This window comes from Palaemon carinicauda, chromosome 7 (assembly GCF_036898095.1).
Source record: "Palaemon carinicauda isolate YSFRI2023 chromosome 7, ASM3689809v2, whole genome shotgun sequence".
NCBI classification, from domain to species: domain Eukaryota; kingdom Metazoa; phylum Arthropoda; class Malacostraca; order Decapoda; family Palaemonidae; genus Palaemon; species Palaemon carinicauda.
In genome coordinates this window covers 160,947,827-160,973,974 of record NC_090731.1, presented here as the reverse complement: position 1 = coordinate 160,973,974, position 26,148 = coordinate 160,947,827, and the positions used below count along the sequence as shown (strand labels likewise).

The 26,148-nt window shown below is 38.6% G+C and overlaps 1 protein-coding gene across 4 annotated transcripts in view; it reads right to left on the bottom strand.

The window, feature by feature from the left end:
* Window positions 1–1,707: 1,707 nt before the first annotated feature.
* Window positions 1,708–26,148, bottom strand: part of LOC137644107 (nuclear pore complex protein Nup58-like) — a 129,698-nt gene continuing 105,257 nt past the window's right edge. For 3 of the 4 annotated variants that reach the window (XM_068377057.1, XM_068377055.1, XM_068377056.1), the window contains exon 14: window positions 1,708–2,134. In XM_068377057.1, coding sequence (XP_068233158.1) covers window positions 2,097–2,134 — 38 coding nt within the window. In that variant the 3' untranslated portion in view covers window positions 1,708–2,096. Of the gene's footprint in view, window positions 2,135–19,623; window positions 19,683–26,148 lie in introns of all 4 variants that reach the window. The other variant, XR_011045130.1, reaches the window with a different exon arrangement.

Here is a 26,148-nt window from a genome sequence, read left to right as displayed (position 1 = left end):
GGTTGAAGCAGACACCGAGACAAGTACCTTTTCGCTTTTCTCGAGATATAAAGGGCCAGCAGACTTGGCAAAGTGGGCTTGACTAAGTTTTTGGCCTTTGCTCAATTTTTTTTCTGTACAATCTTGCAAGTTTAACAGATGTGACTTCTCATAATTAGGATGCAGTCATGCACTTCGTGGTTCACTTATTCTTACCTCAAGGGGCAATAGGGCATCCTTTGATGGCAGAAACCTCACAGCATATTGAAGGGAGTTCATCTGGTCACTAAGAATCTAGAGATTGTGATGTTTAATTATACTTCTAAGAGGGCTGAGGATCCCACAAGTTAGATCTGGAAGTTTGTGGACAGATGAGGAAATCCTCTTGAACATCAATGTAATAAATCTCAAGGCTGTTGTTGGGACCCCAAACATTTAAGACATCATTAGTTTAAAACACTGGGGTAATGGTGTATCTCAAGAACCACGAAGGCACCTACTCAGACCCCTGTGTTGTATGATGATCAAACTAAGATTCGTTCCAATGGCCAGCAATGTCGTTGCAGATTCCTTAAATGAACCAAGTTTTGCTGGTACTGTCAAACCTTAATGCAGACTTCTGTAAGGCTCTGTAGCAGGTGTAAAAAATCCCAACGGGGAACATGATTGTAACGTTCCAAATCACAGAGTGCCCATCTATGGACTCCAAAACTGGATCAGAGTTTTGTCCACAGACAAAATGTTCCAGAGGTGTACACTTTCCCATTAGTGGCATCAACAGGAATGGTTCCCAGACTTGCTAAAACTAGTCAAGGATGTGCCGAGGTCCTTAAACTCTGTGGAAGTGGCTCTGAAACAAGTTATCTTGTAAGTTAATAACTATATGTACTATACCCTAACTCAACTACTTACCATCCACAGAAATACAGGTAATAAGAATAAAAAATTATGAAATAACAATTAACAAAAATCTACACAACTTATCATATTATGGAGAGTACGGTATTGGTAAAAGTTGAAGATTCAGTCAAAATTTAATCGATTTATTCATTCCCAAAGTTGACACTTTACTTTAGTTGAAGTTTGGACATTCACATAAAGTGTTTGTCACTGTTTACCAGCATTTTCTTCATGTGTGTTATTCATAAAATATTCCATGGGTAAAATGAGCATGACAAATCTAGTCGAGCTATACAAGGAGCAGGTTGGGATTTATCCCATACTTTCTTTACCCCAATCTACTCCTCTCTCTATGGAACCTCAGAAGAGTTCAGGAATGACATGCCCCCTCAAAGGTGAGTAAATGAGCAATAACTTTGTTTTCTGTTTCCATCACGAAAGGCAAAAGCCACAATGGCCCTGCATCCAATTAGTGTTATAAATTATGTCTCCTGACTACAGCTCGTATTCTCCCTGATTAGTATAGCTTTCATTTTCCAAACCTAAAAGGTAAGTGATATTTCTACAATTCATTACAAAACCAGACTTTCAATACAAAAGTCTACTAATCAGAAAGGAACAATGGTATGTTTAATCCTTCGAGGGACATTAATCAGGTCATGCCTGATAGTGGGAGGAAGGGGGGGGTTATAGATGTAAATAGAGATAATTTCATGACAAAGGCAACTCATAAAGAATGGATTTGTTTATTGAAAAACCATGGTTTTGCATTATAAAACATTGATTTAAAAAGACTATAAAATTATAAGTGTAAAATTAAAATCCAAGTAATTAGTAAACTGGGTATATTTATATAGCACTAAAGAATGTGACCAGTAGATTCTACCAAGAACATAGTATAAGGCAGGGTTGCATACAAGACAATTTTGTAAACTGTAAAACTGAGAGACCTTACCCTTTTCAAGAATAAATCTCTCATAGCTTGCAGAAGCCTATCTTTCCACTGATTGAAGTAGTTAAATATTAGTTTGAATCTTGCTGGTTTATTCCACACATGAGAATGTATAAAATATTCCTGAAATCTTAATATACTTGTTCCATTCATAATGCACCAATCTTTATCCCTTTAAAAACTGCTCCGTACTTTTGGCAACAATATATATTTTACGAGTAAAAAGTCCAACATTATGCCTTCAAAGATAGCATTTTGTTATGCACTACAAACGCCTCTTACGTCTTCCATCCGGGTCCTCCTCTGAAAAAAAAAATGATTATTAATCTATTACACATGGAATGCTTTTGCTAGATAAATCCTTAACTTTTTAAAATCTTTAACTATAAGCAAACTACAGCTATAGGTTACTTCAGATATGATTTTACTTTAAATGTAAGTGCATTTGTTCTAGATAATGCAATAAATGTCATAATTGTCAATACCAGTATTAAGTTCAACTGAAGAGTACATCTTCCAAAATATTTTGTACATACAGTAGTAAGTTTTTGGATTGTTCTAATGTATAAAATACTTAAAACCAATTATTCATCTAACAATGTCAGAGGTAATAAAAAGATAATCAAACCGTATTGATGCATACAAAAATGAATATATAAATCCTAAAACACTTTAAAAACCAATCTGTTTTTTCTGTGCATTTTCTCATCATCATAACTAGTTTAGCAATAATGTTGAGGAATACTTAGACACGCAAAGCTGGCTATAAGGGTTGTTTTCAAGATGAGATGAAATATGAACACTGACAGTGAAAGAAGTTTGCGAAGTTGGTCAGCTATGCAGGAAATGAACAAATGAAATGGGTGAAATGTAAAACATGAAAAGCAATGCAGCTGGAGCTGAAAAGAATCTTTCACGCAGTTTATAAAGCACTTCACAAGCAGTGTAGGCAATACCAAATTTCCTCTGCTATTCTGAACCGACATTTCACAAACCCCAATCACTAAAGCATAACAAACTTTGATACGAGTGACATGACACTACTACAATAAATCATCACCAAAACTTGTATAAAAGAATCCATAATAAAAGCAAAACATTACACTGCATTGGTCCCAATAGAAAAAGGTCACATTCATAAAAAGCACAATCAAACTGCTCTTCTTTAGAATACGTATTCATGAAATTTAACAATGAGAGAAGGCTAAAATTTTTCATAAGGAGAGTTACAAACTTACAATTTATTTAAAAAATATATTTGTATAAAATCAATTCAAGGTTATTAGGAAATGATGATAGTATTCATTAAATCAATTATCTAATTTGTCAACATGAACTACAAATACAAAAAATCATTCAATAATAGTGTATCCAAAATTTAATTTTCACTGAAAATATTGATAAACAATTAAGCACAACAACAAAATATAATAATCCTCCACAATTGTAAGAAATATGCAGATGAATGCAGTACAGTTGCATCTCATACAAAGAAAAATTTCAAGACTGATGGTGGAAAGTGAAAACTATAAGTCAACCTATACAATATACAGTGTGTGTGTGTGTATATATATATATATATATATATATATATATATATATATATATATATATATATATATATATATATATATAAATATAAATACTGTATATATATACATATATATATATATATATATATATATATATATATATATATATATATATACTGTATATATATACAGGTATATATATATATATATATATATATATATATACACACACACATATCTATATATATGTGTGTGGTGGGCGGCATGTGTGTGTGTACTGTAGTCTACCAGTTATTAGACAGCTATGCAATTACTCGAGAACCACTACTTGGGTAATGATAAAAACATATACCACTGCACCTAAACACCTGCAAAATCTGGCATTACAAATTATAAGGAGTTCAGTACTGATATTGTAAGGAAGCAAATGATTTTACAACCTCCCTTATCATATTTTTTTTTTGATGATTGGTAAAATCATAGACAAAGTAAGTTGAGAGATCATATGAAATATCTTTACCTTCTATGCTGAGCTATTTTTTTGTAATTTTTATTCACTAATATATGATCCACTTAGGTGCTTAGTAGGCATACCATATAGTTGTGTATAAGACGACTTTTATATTAGACAAGGTAAAAGATTAGGGTAAATTTTAATGAATTACCTCATATCTGTAGTATATGAGGATTGCTGTGTTAAGGCTAGCTTTTGCAGCAACAAGTGTCTTATCAAATTTTGGTTGTGTATAGATGATATTTACACATTTCCACATCCAAATGATAACTAATGATACCAATACCTTTTGGATAAGTTTGGAAATTATATCAAGAATACTTTTTGTTATTCATGTGAGCGCATATCCTTGGGAGTGGTAGCTTGGATCAGCTGATTACAAAATCAGTTGAAGATGTTTACATTTTCTCAGCTGGATTCAAAGAAAAATATTGATTTCATGGATATGGAGCTACTGTACTGTATTCCTTGAATAGACAATTTATTATATGCCAATTATATATAAGGCAAACATGGTTTTATTACCTCTATCATTACTTTATTTCATAATGTGAATATTTTCATGTATGTCAGAGGTTATTACACCAAGTTCAAGGTTAGCCTACCGATAAACACCACTAAGAATTCAATTGATTTTTAAAGAGTAATATTAAGACTTAAAGGTTGTCTTATATGTGGAAAAATATGGTAATTGTACACTATATGATAAGAGATATATATCACTAAAGAAAGTGCATGAAAATAACTATGCAGTTCTTGTTGCTGATTGCTAGTGAGGCTGATACCAGGGCAGCTTCTCTTATCCAACCCAACCAGGAGTCCTGGTCCAGTATCAAAATGGAGGGGCAACCTTTGTCTCTGTAACAGCCAATAATGCTGATATCCCTTCCAAATGTTGGCCATGGTCAGAGGAAAAAGATCCCAAACCTGAATATTGATGGAAAAAGGGAAGACTTGTAGATTGCCCAGAGTGAAGTGAGTACAGTACTGTATTTCAGATCTGTAGATTTAACACTCACCCTGTGGAGCAAGCCCCAGACTTAACAGGAAGGTTCAAAACCATGTAGGAAGTAGAAGTACCTAACAATAGTCAGGATTTTCAGTAACTGTGGCCAGCCACCTAGGTTGTCTAACCTACTCAGACTCTCGAGGCTCTTGGAATTGTTCCTTCTACCCAAATTACAGATTCGGAAATATAAAAATGGTAGGAAATGATAAATCGGGCCGTGAGCAGTCTCGTTCTATGTATGGAGCTAATCCTATCACCATCAAACAACAAAGAAAGGGATGACACTGTGTATCCTTTCCCAAGAAATTGGCCTGGTGCTTCGTGAAGATCTGTCTTTCCTCTTAGAGTACACACTCCCTGAGCCGAGAATGAACCCGGGTTTGTACCTAGAAGAGGCCAATGGTGGACGAAGTTACAAACGATCATGGTCCACATCAGAGACACATCTGTCTAGCACTCACACCATATAAAACATTAGTACTGTGTGCTCTTCCACTCGAGAATTGTACAAGTGATCAAGATCCTGTTTAGTATGTATGCTCCATGTATGGATCTTACCAGGTAACATGACCTTGCTCCCTACTGCATGTACATATAGGAGAGTCTTAGTACTTGTATAAGTCAAGATGAGAATGGTTTAAGGTGGTGGACTGGTCTCGCCTCCTGATTGCGCATAGGAATTTCCCTGTATGTACGTAAGAAGTTGCCAGGTGACAAGTGATCATGCTCCCAACTGCACATACAGTACATATTGAAGCTTCTCCCCTGGCCTGGGAGTAACGAGGAGAACAATCACCGGGAGACCAAGGATCATACTCCCATTCACTTGTTAGCATGGGAATGTCTCGGCACTCGTATGAGCATGAAGAGCGATCACTAATTCCTGATTGCTCGTATGAGTGGAAATGTTACATCACTTATAATTGCATACAGACCGATCACTAGGTCTACATCTTGCATACACGTGGGAACGTCTCAGGGCTCGTACGAGCGTGGAGACAGATTATTGGTTCTTGATTGCATGTACAAGTGGGAATGTCTCACCGGGCCCATGAGCCACGAGGAGAGAGATGATCATGTTTCCTGTAGTGCGCATGTGTGGAAACGTCTCCCCAAACCCAACAGCAATGAGGAGAGTAGGGATAATATTCTTGAGCGCTTGAATGTCTGGGAAAGTTGAGGGCCTCTTTCTAAAAGTATTTTCACAAAATTTTCTCCATTCTAATTCACTCAACAAACTTTATACCAACTAAATACTCATTCTCTGTCACTTACCTCTGTATTAAAAGCACACAGCAAACCTACTGTTTAATATTCTCTAAAACCCAATGAGGCATAGATTCACTCTTCCAATAAGATTCTCTTTTATTCCTAGATCATATACATTCTAACAAAATGTTCTACTCCTTTCATAGTCATTCTTCCAATAGAATCCCCCCCAAAACAATCCTCAGGCTTCCTGATACTAAATACACTACCATCCCCTTCTTAACTCTACCCCTTTCACTCATCCCAAATACAATCTGCCTTTCCAGTCTTATTAAACATTGTCTTTTCACTTTTCTTTCCCTTGGGCCCAATTCCCCAACATTCCAATTTTGGACAAATCCCCTTTCATATATTTCTTATCTGAATTACAGAAAAATCTCAAGATTTATCTTTTTCTTTATGTTCTTTTTTTTTTATAAAAATTCTGGGTAAGGGGCTCTGAATAATATATGCTAACATAACAGACCAGCAATAAGAATATAATTCTATATTCTATACATGACTCAAAGATTGTAAATTGACAGCTATTGGCCTCAGTAAATGGTTAAGGGATCTGCAATAATTTTGCGACCCTGGCACAAACATAGGGGTGATTGTCACATCTTACTCTTCTGCTCACATGAAGAACTCTACCTCAGTTTTCCATGTCTTTTTGACTGGGTGTTTTTGTTATCCTCGAGGTACACCAAGGCAGCAATATTTTCCATCATGATTCAGACATTTAAAAGCCACAATGTGTAGAATACAGTACTTAGTCTAACAAAATGGCACAGAGCTTTAAGGCAATTATGCATCATGAGATTTCCCCCATCATCCCTTAACTTCCTTCTTGTAGGTCTGGCGTGTGCAGTTCCAACCTCTTTGAAATTGTTTGTGTATAGTAAAATCCCTGGGTTGGCCATAATTAAAAGTGCATCCTTTAGAACCACGCGATACTTGACTCTACAGGATATTTAACAAAACCTCCTTTGATAATGTAATTGAAATGTCTGCGATGGATATTTCCTTCCAGTTCTTTGGCAGTTGGGGAGTTCATATATAAACCTGTTTAAAGGGAAACAGATTCTAAAAAGAAACTAGATGCCCTATCAATATCGGCCACCTCTTTGCAGTCATAAATGAGAATTTGAGAAGGGAAAGTAGGCCTGAACATCTTGAATCTGTCTCTTGAGACCTTCACTATTCCCTACACAGTGTCAATCTCCATACCCATATAAGACAAGTGGAAAGTAACAAGCCTGATTTGGATTAATCTATTAAAAGTCCAACAAAGTTACCAAGTCCCTGATAACCGCTTGGCTGAAAGATGCGAGGACTATCTCATCTTATAAGACAATGATGCCAGTATATCCATAAATACCTAGGGTACCACTGCCAGGTTCCAGAAGGAGTGAAGATATTTTCTTGATGAAGGTTGTATGGGGACTTGGAAGTAAGCACCCCACAGGTAAAGAGAAGCCAAGATTTTGGCTCCCTCCTGATAAAACATCTCACCGATTCATGCGTCTCCATGTGGATGGGCACATGTCAAATCTTAATCATTCACGCAGAATTGTGATTAGAGTTTATTTCAATTTTGCGGGCCGCTGCTTCACTGTATCAAGTCCTTATAGATCACGTATGTGGGTAAGAATAAGATCCCTTGTCGTATATTTCTCCTTGAATTTTCATGCTATCAGACTTGAAGAGGATACAGTATTCCAGTGAAGAAAGGGCACAGTCAATAGAAGTCATTATTCATGTGGCCTTGAAGAGATTCAACAGCCTTTCATCAGTCCCATTTGCCTACATTTTGCATTAATAGTAGGTTTCTCCAATGTCTTGTGCAAAAGCAGTGTTTTTATACAAAACAAATAAAAAATTCACTTGAATTACACTTCCCAAGTGCAAGAAATCCTAAGTCCTACAAGTCAAAAGCCCTAGACAAAATCTGCACTTGAAAAGTTGATTTCTTTAAAAGATAAAGGTGTCAGGTTTCAGTTCAAATTTCATCAAAAATGCTCCTCAGAACATCGGCCGGGAAAGAACATGTTCTATATCTACTGTATTTATCAGTTTACTATAGTCACAGTGTAAGATAGAATTATTTGACATGATTTGAATGTGAATTGTTATGACATGGTAATGCTTCCTCAAATCAATATAAAACATTCCATTAAAATCTGTTAATCACATACAGAGGTCAACTGATGACATTGTGCAGTGTTATAAATTAATTTCACACAATAGAAATTACCAACTTGAGTTACTTGTTCTAGTTATTGATCAAATTTGTTAAGAGCTTGTATTGCATGGAGCTTGTGTGCTATGATGTAACCTATTAACAATACAGGTTTTAGTACTGAAGTTCTTATACAGCACTTAGTAAATAGTCACCATGGCTAAAGAGTTGGTTGTTTGCCTTCAAGGTACAGTATGTTAAAAGAAAATCATGGATAAACAACACTAATGAAAACCTATTTGGTATACAAAATAACATTAACTAGAATAATTAAAAAAAAAATAGATTACCATAGTTATTGAATACGTAAAATACAAGACATTAAAACCCTAAGTAAAACGTAATACAATCCTTGCTTATTAGAAAGTAGCAGCCAAAATGCATTTGAAATGCAATGTCCATGCATGTCTATATTGCATTAAAGACTATGAGTGAAGGATGACGAATAAAATATACATCTCTTTCTTTCTTGATATCAACTACAGTAATCTACCAAATACGTTTCTTTTTATTTGTTTTCATATTTTAAGAAATTAACTTCTCATCTGACACTGCCTCATTATTTATCATTCAATATAAAAAATTTTTGAAAATCATTACAAAATCTCAATAAATTGAATCACAAAAAAATATTTCTATCAACCTTCCCTGATGTTCCTTTTGCTTCTCTAAGGAAGCTCAGTTTTATCACCATTTATCACTAAAACTAGAATGTTTCTTGTTTTCTTTTCTTTCAATAGACTTATGCCTCTAGTAAAGTAATGAGACAATCTACAGGTCAATTACAATCACAGATGACTTGTCAAGCCACAGATCCTTAGTCTTTTCAGTCTGTGTTGACTTCAGATTGTCGACATTCCCTATTTCCGGATTTTTTAAATTTAGGTTTTTTTTAAGGGTCTAAAAATGCCCCCTTCTGAAATTTTTAGCAACTCCTACGTAAATTGATCACCGGATATATTTCTGGGCTTTCATAATTGGAATTTCCTTTGTATCTAGTGTCGGATAGTACAGTATTGTGATGTGTGGTGCTGTTGTGAGGAGTGAGAAGGCATTACTGTTCCTCTTATGGGCAGGTATATTTCTATGGTTGCCGACCCAGAGCGCAGAATGAAGCTTGCTTTTAGTTCAGGGGGATATCCAGAGAAGACTACGCTAGTTGATTATCGCAGGGATGATGATGATAATGACACGCCAGCACTGAACTCAAATACACCACTTGGTGAATCAAGTTTTGATGGTGACGAGCTTCAAAATCTCTTTAGCTTCTTTTGTGAAATCTCTAAGTCAGTAGGTAATTAATTAAAGGCAGTAATTCTAACTAACCTGTCCTATTCCATACACTAGTCTGACTTCTAAAGTTGGGTCTAGTGGTACTGGTATTCAATTTAGTAAATGTTCTGATGATGCACAGTGCTTTATATATTTGAGATCCGCTTACAGAGCCTCAAATTTTGTATTGACTTTAGACCCTTCTGCACAGCAACCTTTACATTCCCGCAATCCCAGCCGCTTTTTTAGACAACTAGATTGTGAGGCAGAAGACAGAGTTGGTAGCATAAATCCTAACATCACTTCACTTTTTTAATTAAATGCTTTATAGCAACACCGTATTGTATTTCATACGTGTCATATTGTATAATACCCTCAAGAGTAAATGTATCAGAAAAAGTTTTGGCAAAAGCTGATCAGTTGCATCATGTTTGGATGGCAATGCGCATCATCCACTTGCATTCTCGGCCACTTGCTCATCATAGGTTAAATCTTTACGAGGTAAATATATGTGGTAGTATCTCAACTGCTGAAACAAATACCTTGGAAAACAAATGTGCAGCCGCTCCCGTGCAAAAGTGTAAATAACCAAGAAAACCATTAGGTAGTGTCTCGGTTTATCCTTTTAAAAAGGAGGAGGTAGATGAAAAAACCCAAGGAGAAGTGCAACTATTGTAAGGTATCTCTTTTCCAGAGAGGAAATTATCACTGAAAATTTTCCAAAAAAGTTGCTCAAGGTAAGTTGTGATGCTGTTTATTCTTCCTAGTCTTTAGAGTTGCCTCTCCCACGACTATTTATATGCCTCAATTTCCTGTTTTCATTCTGGATATAATTGATAAATTGATATCTCAATTCATCCCTTATTTTGATTCCTGATTTAGATGTAAATAGGATTGATGAAGTAGTCACCAAAGAATTCCTTTAGTATTATTAGTAGAACAACAAGATCCCATACTCGACATTCTATATGAGTTGCCAGCTCGAATCGAAGATCTTATTAGAGAACGCTATGATGGTCCTTCCCTGGAAATTCCAGTAGGAGAAAGACTTTTCAACTTTTATCCCATTTAGGAGAGCCTTCATCAAGATCCATGGGTGCTAGCTGTAATTAAAGGCTACCTAATTTCTCTAGACTTCATTCCTCTTTAGTCCAAGAACCAATCAAATTTTCAAGTTATCTAAAAAATACAGCAACAGCACAGATTTGGGGACTAGAAATTATGACTTTTCAAAAAAATGCGAATGAAGAGTTCTTAAACCTTTTCTGGAAGTTTTTCAACAGGTTATTCCAAGTCCCCAAAGCTTAAGGGGTTAGAAGACCAGTTTCAGATGTCTCAACCTTCAGCAAGTTTAAATTTCTCACTAAGTTTTCCATGGAAACTTCCTCGACAGTTTTAGAAGCGATAAAGAAAGAAGATTGGATGTTTTAATACATATACCTCTCAGAGGTATTTTTTCACATCCTATTCATCTCTATTCTAAAAATGCATTCGTTCATCAATGAATCGAATGTTTACAGATTAAAGTGCCTATGTTTTGGTCTCAGGACAGTCTCTTAAGTGTTATTCACCCTATTTCAAAATGGTAAAGGGTTCTGTGGGTAAGAGTTCTTTCATACCTAGAGGATTGGCTATTTTTTAGTGATTCATTGGAAAGGATTCAGGATCAGCAAGTGTGGCTGCTCAGGTTACTCGAACAGTTCGAGATCTGGTATATTTAAGAAATTCCTTCTGGTTTCAACTCAGATTATATAATAGCAACAATTCCCTTTTCAGGTTTTATTTTGTCAGAGAAAAGAATTCAGTCTTTTCTTCTGCTGTACAAAAGGTTGAAATTCAAGTTAGAAGGGCATGAGACCTCTAGGGACCATGACTTCCCGAAGAGAAATTCATTCCAATGGGATGACTGAAGAAGAGGATTTTACCAATTTCCTCTCAATCTGCACTAGGACAGAATAGTCAATCTGGATACAATCTCAATTCAAGTGATCAAAAACCAATTTCAACTGCTGAGTTAGTGGGACAATTTCAGGCAGTTTCCTTGGAAATAAAGATCCAAACTTTTCTCAATTTGCAGATGATTTATAGGAAGGATAGGGAACAAGTTTAGATCTTCTCCTCAGATCTTTTACATCTGTTAGAGAAATGTTATTTTTATTAATAAAATAAATTTTTGAATATACTTACCCGATAATCATGTAGCTGTCAACTCCGTTGCCCGACAGAATTCTATGGAGGGATACGCCAGCTATCACAATACTAGAAGGGGGTGTATTTACCAGCGCCACCTGTGGCCAGGTACTCAAGTACTTCTTGTTGACACCTCCTCAATTATTCCTCGGTCCACTGGTTCTCTATGGGGAGGAAGGGAGGGTCGATTAAATCATGATTATCGGGTAAGTATATTCAAAAATTTATTTTATTAATAAAAATAACATTTTTCAATATTAAACTTACCCGATAATCATGTAGCTGATTCACACCCAGGGGGGTGGGTGAAAACCAGTGTACAAGATTAAAGGATAGCTAAGTATCCCATATTTCATATAATCAGTTATCCACAATAACAATGAAATAATAAGTACCTGGTAAGGAAGTCGACTTGAACCGTTACTCTGCCTTTAATAAGATCGTCTTCCTTACTGAGCGCAGCGTTCCTCTTGGGAGGCTGAATCAACTCAAAGGTGCTAAAGTATACAGGGCTGCAACCCATACTAAAGGACCTCATCACAACCTTTAACCTTGGCGCTTCTCAAGAAAGAATTGACCACCCGCCAAATCAACAAGGATGTGGAAGGCTTCTTAGCCGACCGTACAACCCATAAAAAGTATTCAAGAGAAAGGTTAAAAAGTTATGGGATTATGGGAATGTAGTGGCTGAGCCCTCGCCTACTACTGCATTCGTTGCTACGAATGGACCCAGGGTGTAGCAGTACTCGTAAAGAGACTGGACATCTTTGAGATAGAATGATGCGAACACTGACTTGTTTCTCCAATAGGTTGCATCCATAACACTCTGCAGAGAACGGTTCTGTTTGAAGGCCACTGAAGTAGCCACAGCTCTCACTTCATGTGTCCTTACCTTCAGCAAAGCAAGGTCTTCTTCCTTCAGATGAGAATTTGCTTCTCTAATCAGAAGCCTGATGTAGTAAGAAACTGAGTTCTTAGACATTGGTAGAGAAGGCTTCTTGATAGCACACCATAAGGCTTCTGATTGTCCTCGTAATGGTTTTGACCTTCTTAGATAGTACTTAAGAGCTCTAACTGGGCAAAGTACTCTCTCCAGTTCGTTCCCCACCATGTTGGACAGGCTTGGGATCTCGAACGACTTAGGCCAAGGACGGGAAGGAAGCTCGTTTTTAGCCAAAAAACCGAGCTGCAAGGAACATGTAGCCGTTTCAGATGTGAAACCTATGTTCCTGCTGAAGGCGTGGATCTCACTTACTCTTTTACCTGTTGCTAAGCACACGAGGAAAAGAGTTTTTAATGTGAGGTCCTTAAAAGAGGCTGATTGGAGCGGTTCAAATCCTGATGACATTAGGAACCTTAGGACCACGTCTAGATTCCAGCCTGGAGTGGACAACCGACGTTCCTTTGAGGTCTCAAAAGACCTAAGGAGGTCCTGTAGATCTTTGTTGGAGGAAAGATCCAAGCCTCTGTGGCGGAAAACCGCTGCCAACAAACTTCTGTAACCCTTGATCGTAGGAGCTGATAGGGATCTTATGTTCCTTAGATGTAACAGGAAGTCAGCAATCTGGGTTACATTGGTACTGGTTGAGGAAAACTGCATTGGCCTTGCACCAGCTTCGGAAGACTTCCCATTAAGACTGATAGACTCTGAGAGTGGATGTCGTCCTTGCTCTGGCAATCGCTCTGGCTGCCTCCTTCGAAAAGCCTCTAGCTCTTGAGAGTCTTTCGATAGTCTGAAGGCAGTCAGACGAAGAGCGTGGAGGTTGGGTGTACCTTCTTTACGTGAGGTTGACGCAGAAGGTCCACTCTAGGAGGAAGAGTCCTGGGAACGTCGACCAGCCATTGCAGTACCTCAGTGAACCATTCTCTCGCGGGCCAGAGGGGAGCAACCAACGTCAGCCGTGTCCCTTTGTGAGAGGCGAACTTCTGAAGTACCCTGTTGACAATCTTGAACGGCGGGAATGCATACAGGTTGAGATGGGACCAATCCAGCAGAAAGGCATCCACGCGAACTGCTGCTGGGTCTGGAATCGGAGAACAATACAAGAGGAGCCTCTTGGTCATCGAGGTAGCGAATAGATCTATGGTTGGCTGACCCCACAGGGCCCAAAGTCTGCTGCAAACATTCTTGTGAAGGGTCCACTCTGTGGGGAAGACCTGACCCTTTCGGCTAAGGCGATCTGCCATGACATTCATATCGCCCTGAATGAGCCTCGTTACCAGCGTGAGCTTTCGATCTTTTGACCAAATGAGGAGGTCCCTTGCGATCTCGAACAACTTCCTCGAATGAGTCCCTCCCTGCTTGGAGATGTAAGCCAAGGCTGTGGTGTAGTCGGAGTTCACCTCCACCACCTTGTTAAGCTGGAGGGACTTGAAGTTTATCAAGGCCAAATGAACTGCCAACAACTCCTTGCAATAGATGTGAAGTGTCCTTTGCTCCTGATTCCATGTTCCCGAGCATTCCTGTCCGTCCAGTGTCGCACCCCAGCCCGTGTCCGATGCGTCCGAGAAGAGACGGTGGTCGGAGGTCTGAACAGCCAAAGGTAGACCTTCCTTGAGAAGAATGCTGTTCTTCCACCACGTTAGAGAAGACCTCATCTCTTCGGAAACAGGAACTGAGCCCGTCTCTAGCGTCATGTCCTTTATCCAGTGAGCAGCTAGATGATACTGAAGGGGGCGGAGGTGGAGTCTCCCTAACTCGATGAACAGGGCCAGCGATGAAAGTGCCCCTGTTAGACTCATCCACTGCCTGACTAAGCATCGGTTCCTTCTCAGCATGCTCTGGATGCATTCTAGGGCTTGGAAGATCCTTGGGGCCGACGGACAAGTCCGAAAAGCTCGACTCTGAAGATCCATACCCAAGGAGACAATGGTCTGGGATGGAACGAGCTGAGACTCCTCAAAATTGACCAGGAGGCCCAGTTCCTTGGTCAGATCCATAGTCCATTTGAAAATCTCCAGACAGCGATGACTTGAGGGAGCTCTTAAAAGCCAGTCGTCTGACGGAGCCGGACACAAGATCATGATACTGCTGCACAGTCTGTAAACTGTCAATCATGGGCAAGCGAGGAAGTACAGTGACAACCCGAATCTGTCTAGACTGTCTGGGTCGTACAGACAACTCCTTAACGGGTTGCTGAGGTTGCCGCACTGCGTCACAACAAGTCCCTTCTGTTGGTTGTTGAACGTCTTCCCCGTGACACATTGACTCCGTAAACAAAAAATCCTCTAACAAGGACTAAGCTTGGACTGCATGTCATGCAACACAGCTCAAGGTCTATGGGAGCAGGTGTGGTAACAGACGGGATTAGCGGCTGAAGTGTAACCATTACCTTCCCTGTAAGCATGTTATGCTTAAATAAAAGTCCATAAGAGGTTATGCAGCTAAAGGCTCCCTCCAAATGACAGAGTCCTCAAGGGAATATCAGAAGGAGGGAGAAAAGAACTTTCTCATCTACAGGGACCTTATCCTAGAAAAGCTAAGTTCTCTGAGTGAGGGTTCACTGGTGCAAAGCAGCAGACTAGAAGGCAACGTTATGAAACTGCTTGACAGTCTAGTGAGTTGGCAACAACCCAAGATGTGTTGAGAAGCATGCGGTAAGGTATGCAGAGCATGATGTATGCAGAGTATGCTGTATGCAGAGCATGCTGTATGTAGAGCATGTTGTATGCAGAGCATGCTGAATGCAGAGCATGCTGAATGCAGAGCATGCTGTATGCAGAGCATGTTGTATGCAGAGCATGCTGAATGCAGAGCATGCTGAATGCAGAGCATGCTGAATGCTGAGCATGTAGTAAGCAGAGCCTGCTGTAAGCAGAGCCTGCTGAAAGGAAAGCAGAGCGTGTGCATGGCGTTTAACATTTCTCAGAAATTCCATGACCAGTGCTAGAGTGCTTTATGCATGCTTGCATGGGGCTTAAACCATGGTATGCTGAACAGCAGAGTCAGAACGAGCTGGAACAACAATAGTGTGGTTTCCTCTACAAGACTCCGATGAGGGAACACCTGAGGCTCAGTCTGCAAAGGCTGAATAAAAGACAAGCAGAAGGAAGGCGCATGGGTGGAGGAGGCTGACTCCTAGCATGAGTGGTTGAACCCAAGGGTTGCGCTTGCTGAGCGGTTGGCGGAAGCGGAGTAGCAAGTTCCAGTTCCTGTGGTGTGAGCGGAGCGCGATGAGGAAGAGGCTGCGCAGAACAAGGTAAATGTCTCGCAAGCTGAGGCTCCTGAGGCGCAAGGCTAAGGTGTTGTGGTGCTTGCCTTATGGAGGGTTGAGCTCGCTGCAGCAAGAGCTGAGGAAACTGACTCATGGACGGGAGAGGTTGTTGTACCTCAACCGAGTGTTGCATCACTGGTGGAGCAGCAAGTGGAGGCGGAGGAAGAGAGGTATAATCCTCCTGATCCCAATGTAAAGGTTGCCTTAAGAAAGGCGGAGGCTGAACACCACAGGGAACAGCAAACTCAGCACGTGTCTCAACATCGTACGCCTGGCAGGTGGAACTGCTGGCAGGTGGTACTGCGATCAGGCGGAGCGAGTGTAGGTGGAGGGAGTGTAGGCGGAGGCGGAGGAGCAACACTCTCAGCCCGACACTCACGCATCAAGTCCGAAAGCTGTGCTTGCATGGACTGTAGTAGAGTCCACAACATCATACGCCTGGCAGATGGTACTGTGATCAGGCGGAGCGAGTGTAGGAGGAGGGAGTGTAGGCGGAGGCGGAGGAGCAACACTCTCAGCCCGACACTCACTCATCAAGTCCGAAAGCTGTGCTTGCATGGACTGTAGTAGAGTCCACAACATCGTACGCCTGGCAGATGGTACTGTGATCAGGCGGAGCGAGTGTAGGAGGAGGGAGTGTAGGCGGAGGCGGAGGAGCAACACTCTCAGCCCGACACTCACTCATCAAGTCCGAAAGCTGTGCTTGCATGGACTGTAGTAGAGTTCACAACATCGTACGCCTGGCAGATGGTGCTGCAACCAGGCGGAGCAGGTGCAGGCTGGGCGAGCACAGGCGGAGCAGGTGCAGGCTGGGCGAGCACAGGCGGAGCGAGAACAGGTGGAGGGAGTGTAGGCGGAGGAGGAGGTGCAACACTCTCAGCCCGACACTCACGCATCAAGACCGAAAGTTGTGACTGCATTCGGGTTGTGAACTTTAACTTCGTACGTCTGGCATAGGTCTGGACTTAACGTTTAAGAAGTCTTGAGACCTGAGACCAGCGTTACTCTGCTTTTATTTTCTCCCCTAATCTCTTCTGCAGACGAGCAAAATAAGGGCTCAATCGTCTGCGGGTGGGAGTGACGGTCTCGGTAAGACACGCCCACAACCACCGAGAATACTTCTGTGCGCCGATCAAGGCCTGCTGAACCCTTATGCCCTTCGACATTGCTTCTCCCCTGGGCTTGGGAGCTTGCAAGAGGTCCCGGACTGGGAGGACGACTGGCGCGCACAAAAGTACCCTCACGCACTAATCACTTATCACTTTGATTTCTGTTTGCACTTATTTCACTGAACTCGAAACTTTAAGTGGTTTGTACCTGAAATACGCAATTCTATCCTTTCTCAAAGTTAGTAATTGCGAAAACAGAATTACAATGTAACAGAAAAATCTAATGAAAGATAATTCAGTGGTTGGAAAGAGACTAAACACTAGATCACTCTAGAAACGTTTAGTTTCTTCCCCTAAAGAGACTAGGGAGAAGAGCAAAAAACGATAACGACGTTACTCGTACGCCTGGCAGGCTTGAATGAAACGTTTATCCTCTTTCTCCCTCCGTCTCTATCTCTCTCTCTCTCTCTCTCTCTCTTGACTTAGAACCTGAGAGAAGAGCCCAATCATATATATCGTTAAAACATATTATTGTTAAAGGAAAAAAACTGAAAAGTTCCTTTATTAGGATCAAAACCATTAAGTTAAGAAAGAATAAACAAAACGCTAGACACGGTTACTCTTACTGCAACGTGAAACCGTGAACATTCTTTCTCTATCGTAACGATAGAGTGCAAGTTGAACGTTCTGAACGTCAACAACTGCAGAGACAAAACAAAACGTTAGTTCAGCTTTGAAAACAGTACGAGACTGTCAAAGAAAATCTTTCAAACTCTGTGGCGGAAATAGCATAATATGTTAACAGGTAAAACCGAAATGACGGGCTCAAAGTTTATTAACTTCGGTAAAAGACCGCCTACTATTAGGAAGGTCGAATATAAACAAATATAAAAATTAATTTTAATGAGTTTATAATAAAAGGAAGTTAATCGAAGAGGCCTATAAGAGGCGGAGAGATATAAAATAAATCTATAACTTTTGTTAAGCAAAATTAAGAAAGAGAGTCTATACTCTCTTAGACACCAACACTTCCGTCTAAGGGAAGGGTCGGCCATTGAAAAGTGAACGAGAGTTCATACTCTCTCGTCACCAAAATTAATCAAATTAATTCCAAAAGCTAACTAAGCTAATATAGAAGTTTCCAGTAAAGCGACAGCCGAAATCAAAGAGAAATACTTCACCAAAGTCGTGAAAATACTCCAAGAACATAAGCGTATCCCAGAACGTCTTGCCGGAAGCACGACAGAGGAATAATTGAGGAGGTGTCAACAAGAAGTACTTGAGTACCTGGCCACAGGTGGCGCTGGTAAATACACCCCCTTCTAGTATTGTGATAGCTGGCGTATCCCTCCATAGAATTCTGTCGGGCAACGGAGTTGACAGCTACATGATTATCGGGTAAGTTTAATATTGAAAAATGAACGTTGCAGGAGTCAACTCTTCAGGGTAATTTCCAAAAATTGGAATATATAAGTGTGTGTGTACAGACAGACATCAGCCACTCAATACTAGGGAATGTCTAAACAGCATTTTTGCCACAGTAAATTGGGCTGACGGTAAATCCACTCAAGTTAACTGAGCAGTCAAATACCCTTCTTGCACTCTCAAGGATCTAGCAAAACAAAATAAGACACAAATGTTAAAAAACAAAAAAGTTATCCTTTACAATGGAGTTTTAATAATAAAATTTTATATATCTATATTCACCTGGTACAGTATTCATAAACATGTCAACCCTCCTCCCCACTGACTTGTGGTGTCAAGAGGATAGGGAATACAGTACATAGTTTTGACTTTGAGATTGAAAAGACAAAGGATATGTGACTTGACTAGCCACCAGTGGTTGCCATAAATCATTAGATTGTCTCGTTACCTTATTTTTGTTGAGGCATAAGTCTTGAAATGGAAAGAAAATGAGAATTTTTAGTTTTCCGGGTAAATGTCAATGAAACCAAGCATCCAGGGAGAAGCGATATGAACATCAGGTAAGTACAGACTAGAAGTAAAAAATGTTATAATCAAAATTCCATTTCTTTCACACTTTTACTTGACACATTTCACGCGCAGTTTTCATTGCATAAACCATCATTGACAATATAATTGGTTGGTATAAGAAACAAGAACAACACCATCTGACATTGCTTTTTCATAAAAATAAAGTACATTACAGATTAGAATTTTTCATCAACCTGTTCACTTACCTTTGAAATTCATTTTCATCAAGTATAAACACTATTTGTAGCAATTATCATCTCTCCAGGATATGTGTTACCTATGAAGCACACTTAGAACTGTTCATACCCTAATGAATCAATGACTTGCATAGAACAAATATCAAACACTTCACAGTCATAATATCTAAAATTTACACAGGTACACATTTCTAAAATACTGGATTCCTAAAAGCAACATAATAAGTCAAACACAGATGACAAGCCACATGCAAGCAGCCTTTCACTCACTTTCCGATCACCACCACAAGCGCAAGTTGTGTGCCTCTGTTCCCCATGGATTCACGAGCCTGCAAATGATGCACGCAGTCAACTCAAGGAAGAGATGTTAGTGGGTTAAAAATGGTAGGATATGAAAATAGCTCCCAATCCTGAATCTTACTTCTAATCCAAATACTTACTGTTTAAGCTCACTATAATAAAAATCAAAATATACAAAAGCTTTATTGTAGGTATTAAGATGAATTTCAGAGTTGGGAGCACGTTAATGTCACCCACAAGCTATGCTCATTACTCTTTTGATGATTACCATCAAATAAAAAATCAAACACACTTGAAAACAAAAGCTCCTGTAACACTTACATAAAACTAAATTACCTACAAAAGAAAGTTTTCCATAAAACAGGCCACAAAGTGATTGTTTATCCAAAGAAAAACAACACAAAATAATAGCTAACACACAGAAAGAAATTTTTTTTAGCTTGGTTACAAATAAATTTCCTAGAAAGCTGATATTACCTTAACATATAAAAATATCAAACAGTATTCATTCTTGTAGCGGCCCTTACCCAACACTGTTAATCAAATGCAAAATACAACTGGAAATGAATCTTCCATTGTCTGGTAGTTTAAAATAAAAGCTCAAGCAAACTAAATAATATTAACTGAATATCTCTATATCCTCAAGTCATGTAGTTCAATGGACTTACTGAAGAGGGATTCTAGAAGCTAAACTGATTAATAGCTAGGTATTCAAACCTGTAAAATCCTGAACTAAACCTGTTTGAATAAGAAGAAAAATTACTGTCGTGCTCACTTGTAAAATTAAACACGGTTAAGAAAGGTTACACTAAAAAACTTAGAACACGAAAATGTACATGCAACAGTTCCAGCTCCATACCAGGCTCAGCACTGCCTATGAATTTGTCCTTATTCTTCCTTGTGTCATTATGCATAGACTGATGACTGATATCTGAGGTAAGAGCAACAAGTAGTATTAAGCAATCAATTCTATGTTAACCCTTGTCCTCTCAGCTCAAGTATAGTTTCCTTGAATCTCTCTTCCATTAGTACAAAATAACAACTCACCCAATTCCTTAGTTCTAACCTCCTGCAGGTGTTTTTATTTAATGCCAACATACTTCCTAGTAAATTGTTATGTGGCAAACCTATTACAGAAGTGTACTAATGATCGCTTATATTTGTGGTTTCATCAATGATCATGAGCAGATATAACAACTGGTTCATTTCAACAGTCTTAATTAAATGACTCATCTATCAGCATTGAGTCATCCTTAGGATGAAGATAAGTGTCATAAGTTTGATATTTCTTTCTTTTCATACCTTTTGTTTATTCCAGTTGACGTTTTGAAGTCATTAGTGTATTGCCCTTTAATTTGAACATGAAGGATAATAAAAATTATGATTCTTGAACTACCAATTGCCCAACTGATATTAACATAGGCAGCACACCCATTGAATAATTCTTCAAGAGTTTAGTAACTACAAAAAGACATTACCATATGTGGGGTAAGGTAACAGAGACACTAGTGAATGCTGAAAATCCACAAATAATTATTTAACCCTCAATAACACTCTCAGACTCCCTGTTTACTAGAAAAAAACTTTGATCTATGCCTTGAGAGAAAAGACAAAAGTAATAAATCCGTATTCATAGTTATATATCACCAAATACAGGAAGGGATTCAGTTAAATAACATGAAATACGAAAGACAAAAGGCCATCATGTATTAAACATGGGTTTCAAAATTCCCTTGCTGTATATAAGAGTACGTCTCAATTTACTCTCCCATGTTATAAAACCGAGTATGTTGTGCTGTATTTGGTCTTATATAACTTGATGCTTTATTTTTGCCTTTCCAGTTGCCCAGACAAGTGTGAAAGCACTTGAACTTTTATTGTAACAGTTCCGACTGTTGCATGCCATATACCTCTGGCAGGTTAAATATCAAAGGTTAACTAGTTAGCAAATAATTCACTACTTTTTTAACAGAGCTATTGATAGTTTAAAATTCAGAAAACTTCATTGTTGTGTTTGCATAGCTTATTACTTCAAGTATAACTTTAGGTGTTGCTTTCTTACAGATGGGAGAGGATAAAGATGCTTCCCATTTTTTCGTTTCATCAGCGACCAGAAGAAAGGAAACCTTCAGCTCTAGTCTCACAAGAACCAGACAAATAAGCCTTCAGTTCTTGTTTCACCAGTAATCAGAGACAAGGAGACCTTCAACTCTAGTTTCACCAGCAACCAGAAGCAAGTAAGCCTTCAGCTCTCGTTTCACAAGAATCAGAGACAAGTAAGCCACCAGCTCTGTTTCACCAGCAACCAGAGACAAGTAAGTCACCAGCTCTGTTTCACCAGCAACCAGAGACAAGTAAGTCACCAGCTCTGTTTCACCAGCAACCAGAGACAAGTAAGCCTTCAGCTCTACTTTTGCCAGCAACCAGAAGCAAGGAAGCCTTCGTTTCTTGAACCAAGCAACCTTTCAGCTCAAAAGCAGCCAACACTGAAGTAAATAATAGTTAAGGAACTTTAACTAGTCCCCCTGAATGGTTAATCCACATTTAAACGGGATTTCATGCATTTGATACTTGTCCACCCACATCCGTGTAACTCCTGAACCTCTAAATGGACCTGACCTTGGGCTTGAAACATTTGACCAGTGGGGCTATAATTTTCAGTCACATTAGATTCTTTAACTTAGGATACATTTAATTGTTAAAGGGAGATGTTTTTTACAGTGTAACTGCAGGCACTGTACTATGATATGGACAGCAATCAACAGACTTAAAAGGACCATCATCTTTTCCTGTTGTCTCTAGTCTCTTCTTTCTATTTTGCTTGTATCTTAGAAGGATTCCTTCATTAGAAAAATAGCAGAAATTCAAAAGGATGACCACAATGTAGGAGAATATTTCAAGAATTCTGTTTGTGAAATTAAACCACCAACTTCAATTTCGAACTACCCCTGTACCACGGCTTGCACTCTTAGTGGAACAAGTAACATTACCACATTCAATTTGACATGGATGAGTTTTTATGATTCTAAATACCCTAAGGATTCCTTTGCCAACTAGAAGTTATGACCAAAAATCACTTGGTACCAGACAAGAGGAAAATAATGGGAATTTTTGTCAGCAATTCTCTTCACTTGTCGTGTGGGCAATTTTCTATTACATGAGTTATAGAAAAGCCATTTTAACTAATTCTAAGAGACCCTATGAGGGAGTAAAATATCCATTTATAAGCACTGAGCTCTCTTTTTCTGACAACCAAGTTACAACAGCATGTGTAATAATGAATTTCCTGAACTTGAAAGTTAGAAAACAGATCTTTGGTACAGTGAGCGCTTCCCTTTTTCTTATAAATTGATAATTCAAAAGTGTGCTCCAAGGGCTAAAAGAATGGACCCTTCCCTTGGTAAAGCCTCTCCTAGCTTTCCTCTTTTCTGAGGACAGAAGCATTTCTTTAACAGAGACTCTCAAAACCAGGTGTCTTCTAGGGATCATATGTTTTCAACATATCAGTCTCCCAGACTAAATAATGTTGGAGAGATGTTTAAAGCAAGCTACCATTCAACTTCAATTACTATAAATTGATTACAGTACATCATTTCAAAAAGGATTTGTAGAAATACAAGGAGTTTCAGGGTATACTGCTTTTTTATGATAGAGAATTTGAACCTTCTTTTGTCTGCACAAATATTTAGGATGTAGGCCAAAGCTTTGCGATTATCAGAACTGAAAATCCAAAACAATGGGGTTGAAGGACCAAAATGGCTACTGCCTATATCATTTGAGAAGAAATATGGAAGTTTATTTTCAAAAATTCTTTTAACAGGTCTTGTTAGCTAATTACTGATAGACAAGTTAAAACGGCCAAGAAAATAGATATTTTGTCCATTATCTTTTCTGTAACTCCTTCATTAAAAAGACTTTTTTCAAAAGAAATTTTCAAACATATAATTAAAAACAACACAGTTTCAAGGAGACCGTAGAATTCTATGCCTACTGATAGTGGCTAATCTGAAAATCGATTTAATAATTTTTTCAAATTCCATTAAAGAATGTAATGAAATAGAAGAAAACATTAAAAATACTGGCAAGAGAGACTTTCTTGACAACTGATGATAAAATGAAATAGATACCTCAGGAATGACATTATGCTTGTTTTATAATGTTTAGCAGTTAATGAGGTACTTTTTCATTTGGAAATTGATCTGGCTAGATTACAACTTTTAAAAATGTAATTTGTAGAGCTATGGTTCCTATTTCATATGGACACATAAATTACCTAAGATGTACACTGGATCATAAAAGTATCGATACACAATGTGCAAAACATTTTGAACCACATTATGAAAGTAAGCCTGATGTCGGGGGGTGCAATAGAAGGACTCCTACCGATATTCCCCTAATCTCCTATAACATATGGTAGTGTTTCTAGAAACAGAATTTGGAGATACAAAATGCAACACTGGTAATTTGTCATGCAAGACAATGACTTTCAGTTTCAGTATAACAACATAATGAAACATAAGCCCAGTGATTCAGTCCTTACAAAGCACCCACAGCCAGGCCTACCCACTCTCCCATGACACCATGACACCAGCACTTGCGTGAATTCTTTCGGTACTCATCAGACCTTTTTCAACCGGTACTTTTTTATCTAATGTACAGTATATGAAATTTTAACCATCACCATAATTTAATTAATTTTCTTCAAGCAATCTGCTTTGAAACCATAACAGCATCAGTAATTCATTCATAATTAACTAAAAGCATTTTATTTTCATAGAACCAAAACAGCCAAAAATTAATTCATCTCATGCAATGCAATAAAGCAATTCAGGACAACACAGATCTAGATTAGGTACTTGATTCAATATCATATCACTAAGAAACAGATTTAGACCATGGCGCATGAATTTGAATAATATAAATGATGTAAAAACAGTGTGTGTCAACTACTGAAAGCAATGATGTCAAATATGACCTTGGATTTGAATAAAAAGTTACTATGAGTTCGTAAATTAGTCCGTTTTGGGATTTGCCGAGGCATTCGGGGGTAACAATTGTGGCCCATACTGTGAGACCTCTGGGAGGAGGAGGAGGTTAATAATTGCAAGGAGAATCTCCATCCATGAGCAATTCTGGTAAAATATCGGTTGGTCTTTCTTGAGCGACTTTCACTATCACTAACTAAATCAATTAATTTATGCTTTAAGAAAATTTGGTTGTCTTTTTTTAGCACTTACATTCAATTTTGGCAAGGGATGTATCAATTTGCCATTATTCAAAGTTATTATTATCATTGCTAGCTAAGCAACAACCCTACTTGGAAAAGCAGGATGCTCCAACAGAGAAAACAGCCCAGTGAGGAATGAAAATACTTACTCAAGAGAAGTAATGAACAATTAACATAAAATATTTTAAGAACAGTAACATAACAATATTAAAATAGATCTTTCAAATAGAAACTGCAAAAACTTCACATAAAAACAAGAGGGCAAAAAATAAGATAGAGAATAGTCTGCCTGAGTGTACCCTGAAGCAAGAGAACTCTACCTCAAGACAGTGGAAGACCATGGTTTGTGGGCCATGACACTACCCAAGACTAAAGAACAAGGGTTTGATTTTGGAGTGTCCTTCTCCTAGAAGCATTACTTACCATAGCTAAAGAGTCTCTTCTACCCTTATCAAGAGGGAAATAGCCAATGAACAATTACAGTGCAACAGTTGACGCCTTGAGCGAGGATAGTTTGGTAATCTCAGTGTTGTCAGGTGTGAGGACAGAGGAGAATGTGGAAAGAATAGACCAGACTATTGAGTGTATGTACTGGCAGAGGAAAAATGAGCCATAACCAGAAAGAGAGATCCAATATTATACTGTCTTGCCAGTCAAAGGACCCAATAACTCTCTAGCGGTAGTATCTCAACAGGTAGCTGGTACCTTGGCCAACCTACTACCTCTAAACTCGAGGTCATACTGTACTCTGGCAAGCTAATTGACCGTAGTGCGCGCACACATACACACACACACGCCTAAAGCCATACAATCCAAATAATATTTGCCTTTGTTATCTAGGGATGTAGTTGCAAATATTGGAACTTACAGTTGTGACAAACCAAGTTTTGATAAAGTTTATAATTCTCATACTTACCTGTGGGTCATTTGCCAATATCTACTAAGCGTGAAATTCTTGACCTTAAAACGAAAGTTAAAATTTTCAACTCAACTCCCAATGCTCTCGCCTCCAGGAACCCTCCAGTGTGGAAACAATGTGCGATATCAAACTTGCATTAAGTGATCTTATACTATTGGCATCAACATGGACCTCTACATTAACACACTCTTCATGAGGGGAAGGAAAGACATAATGGGACATAAAAGTATCCAAATAATAAACTTTATTATTAAAATTCTGTTTATTTGAATGCATCTATCTGTAGGAAAAACTACTGACTAGCACATTTTCAAGGTGGTATCAAAGAGGTAATAATAAAACCAAAACT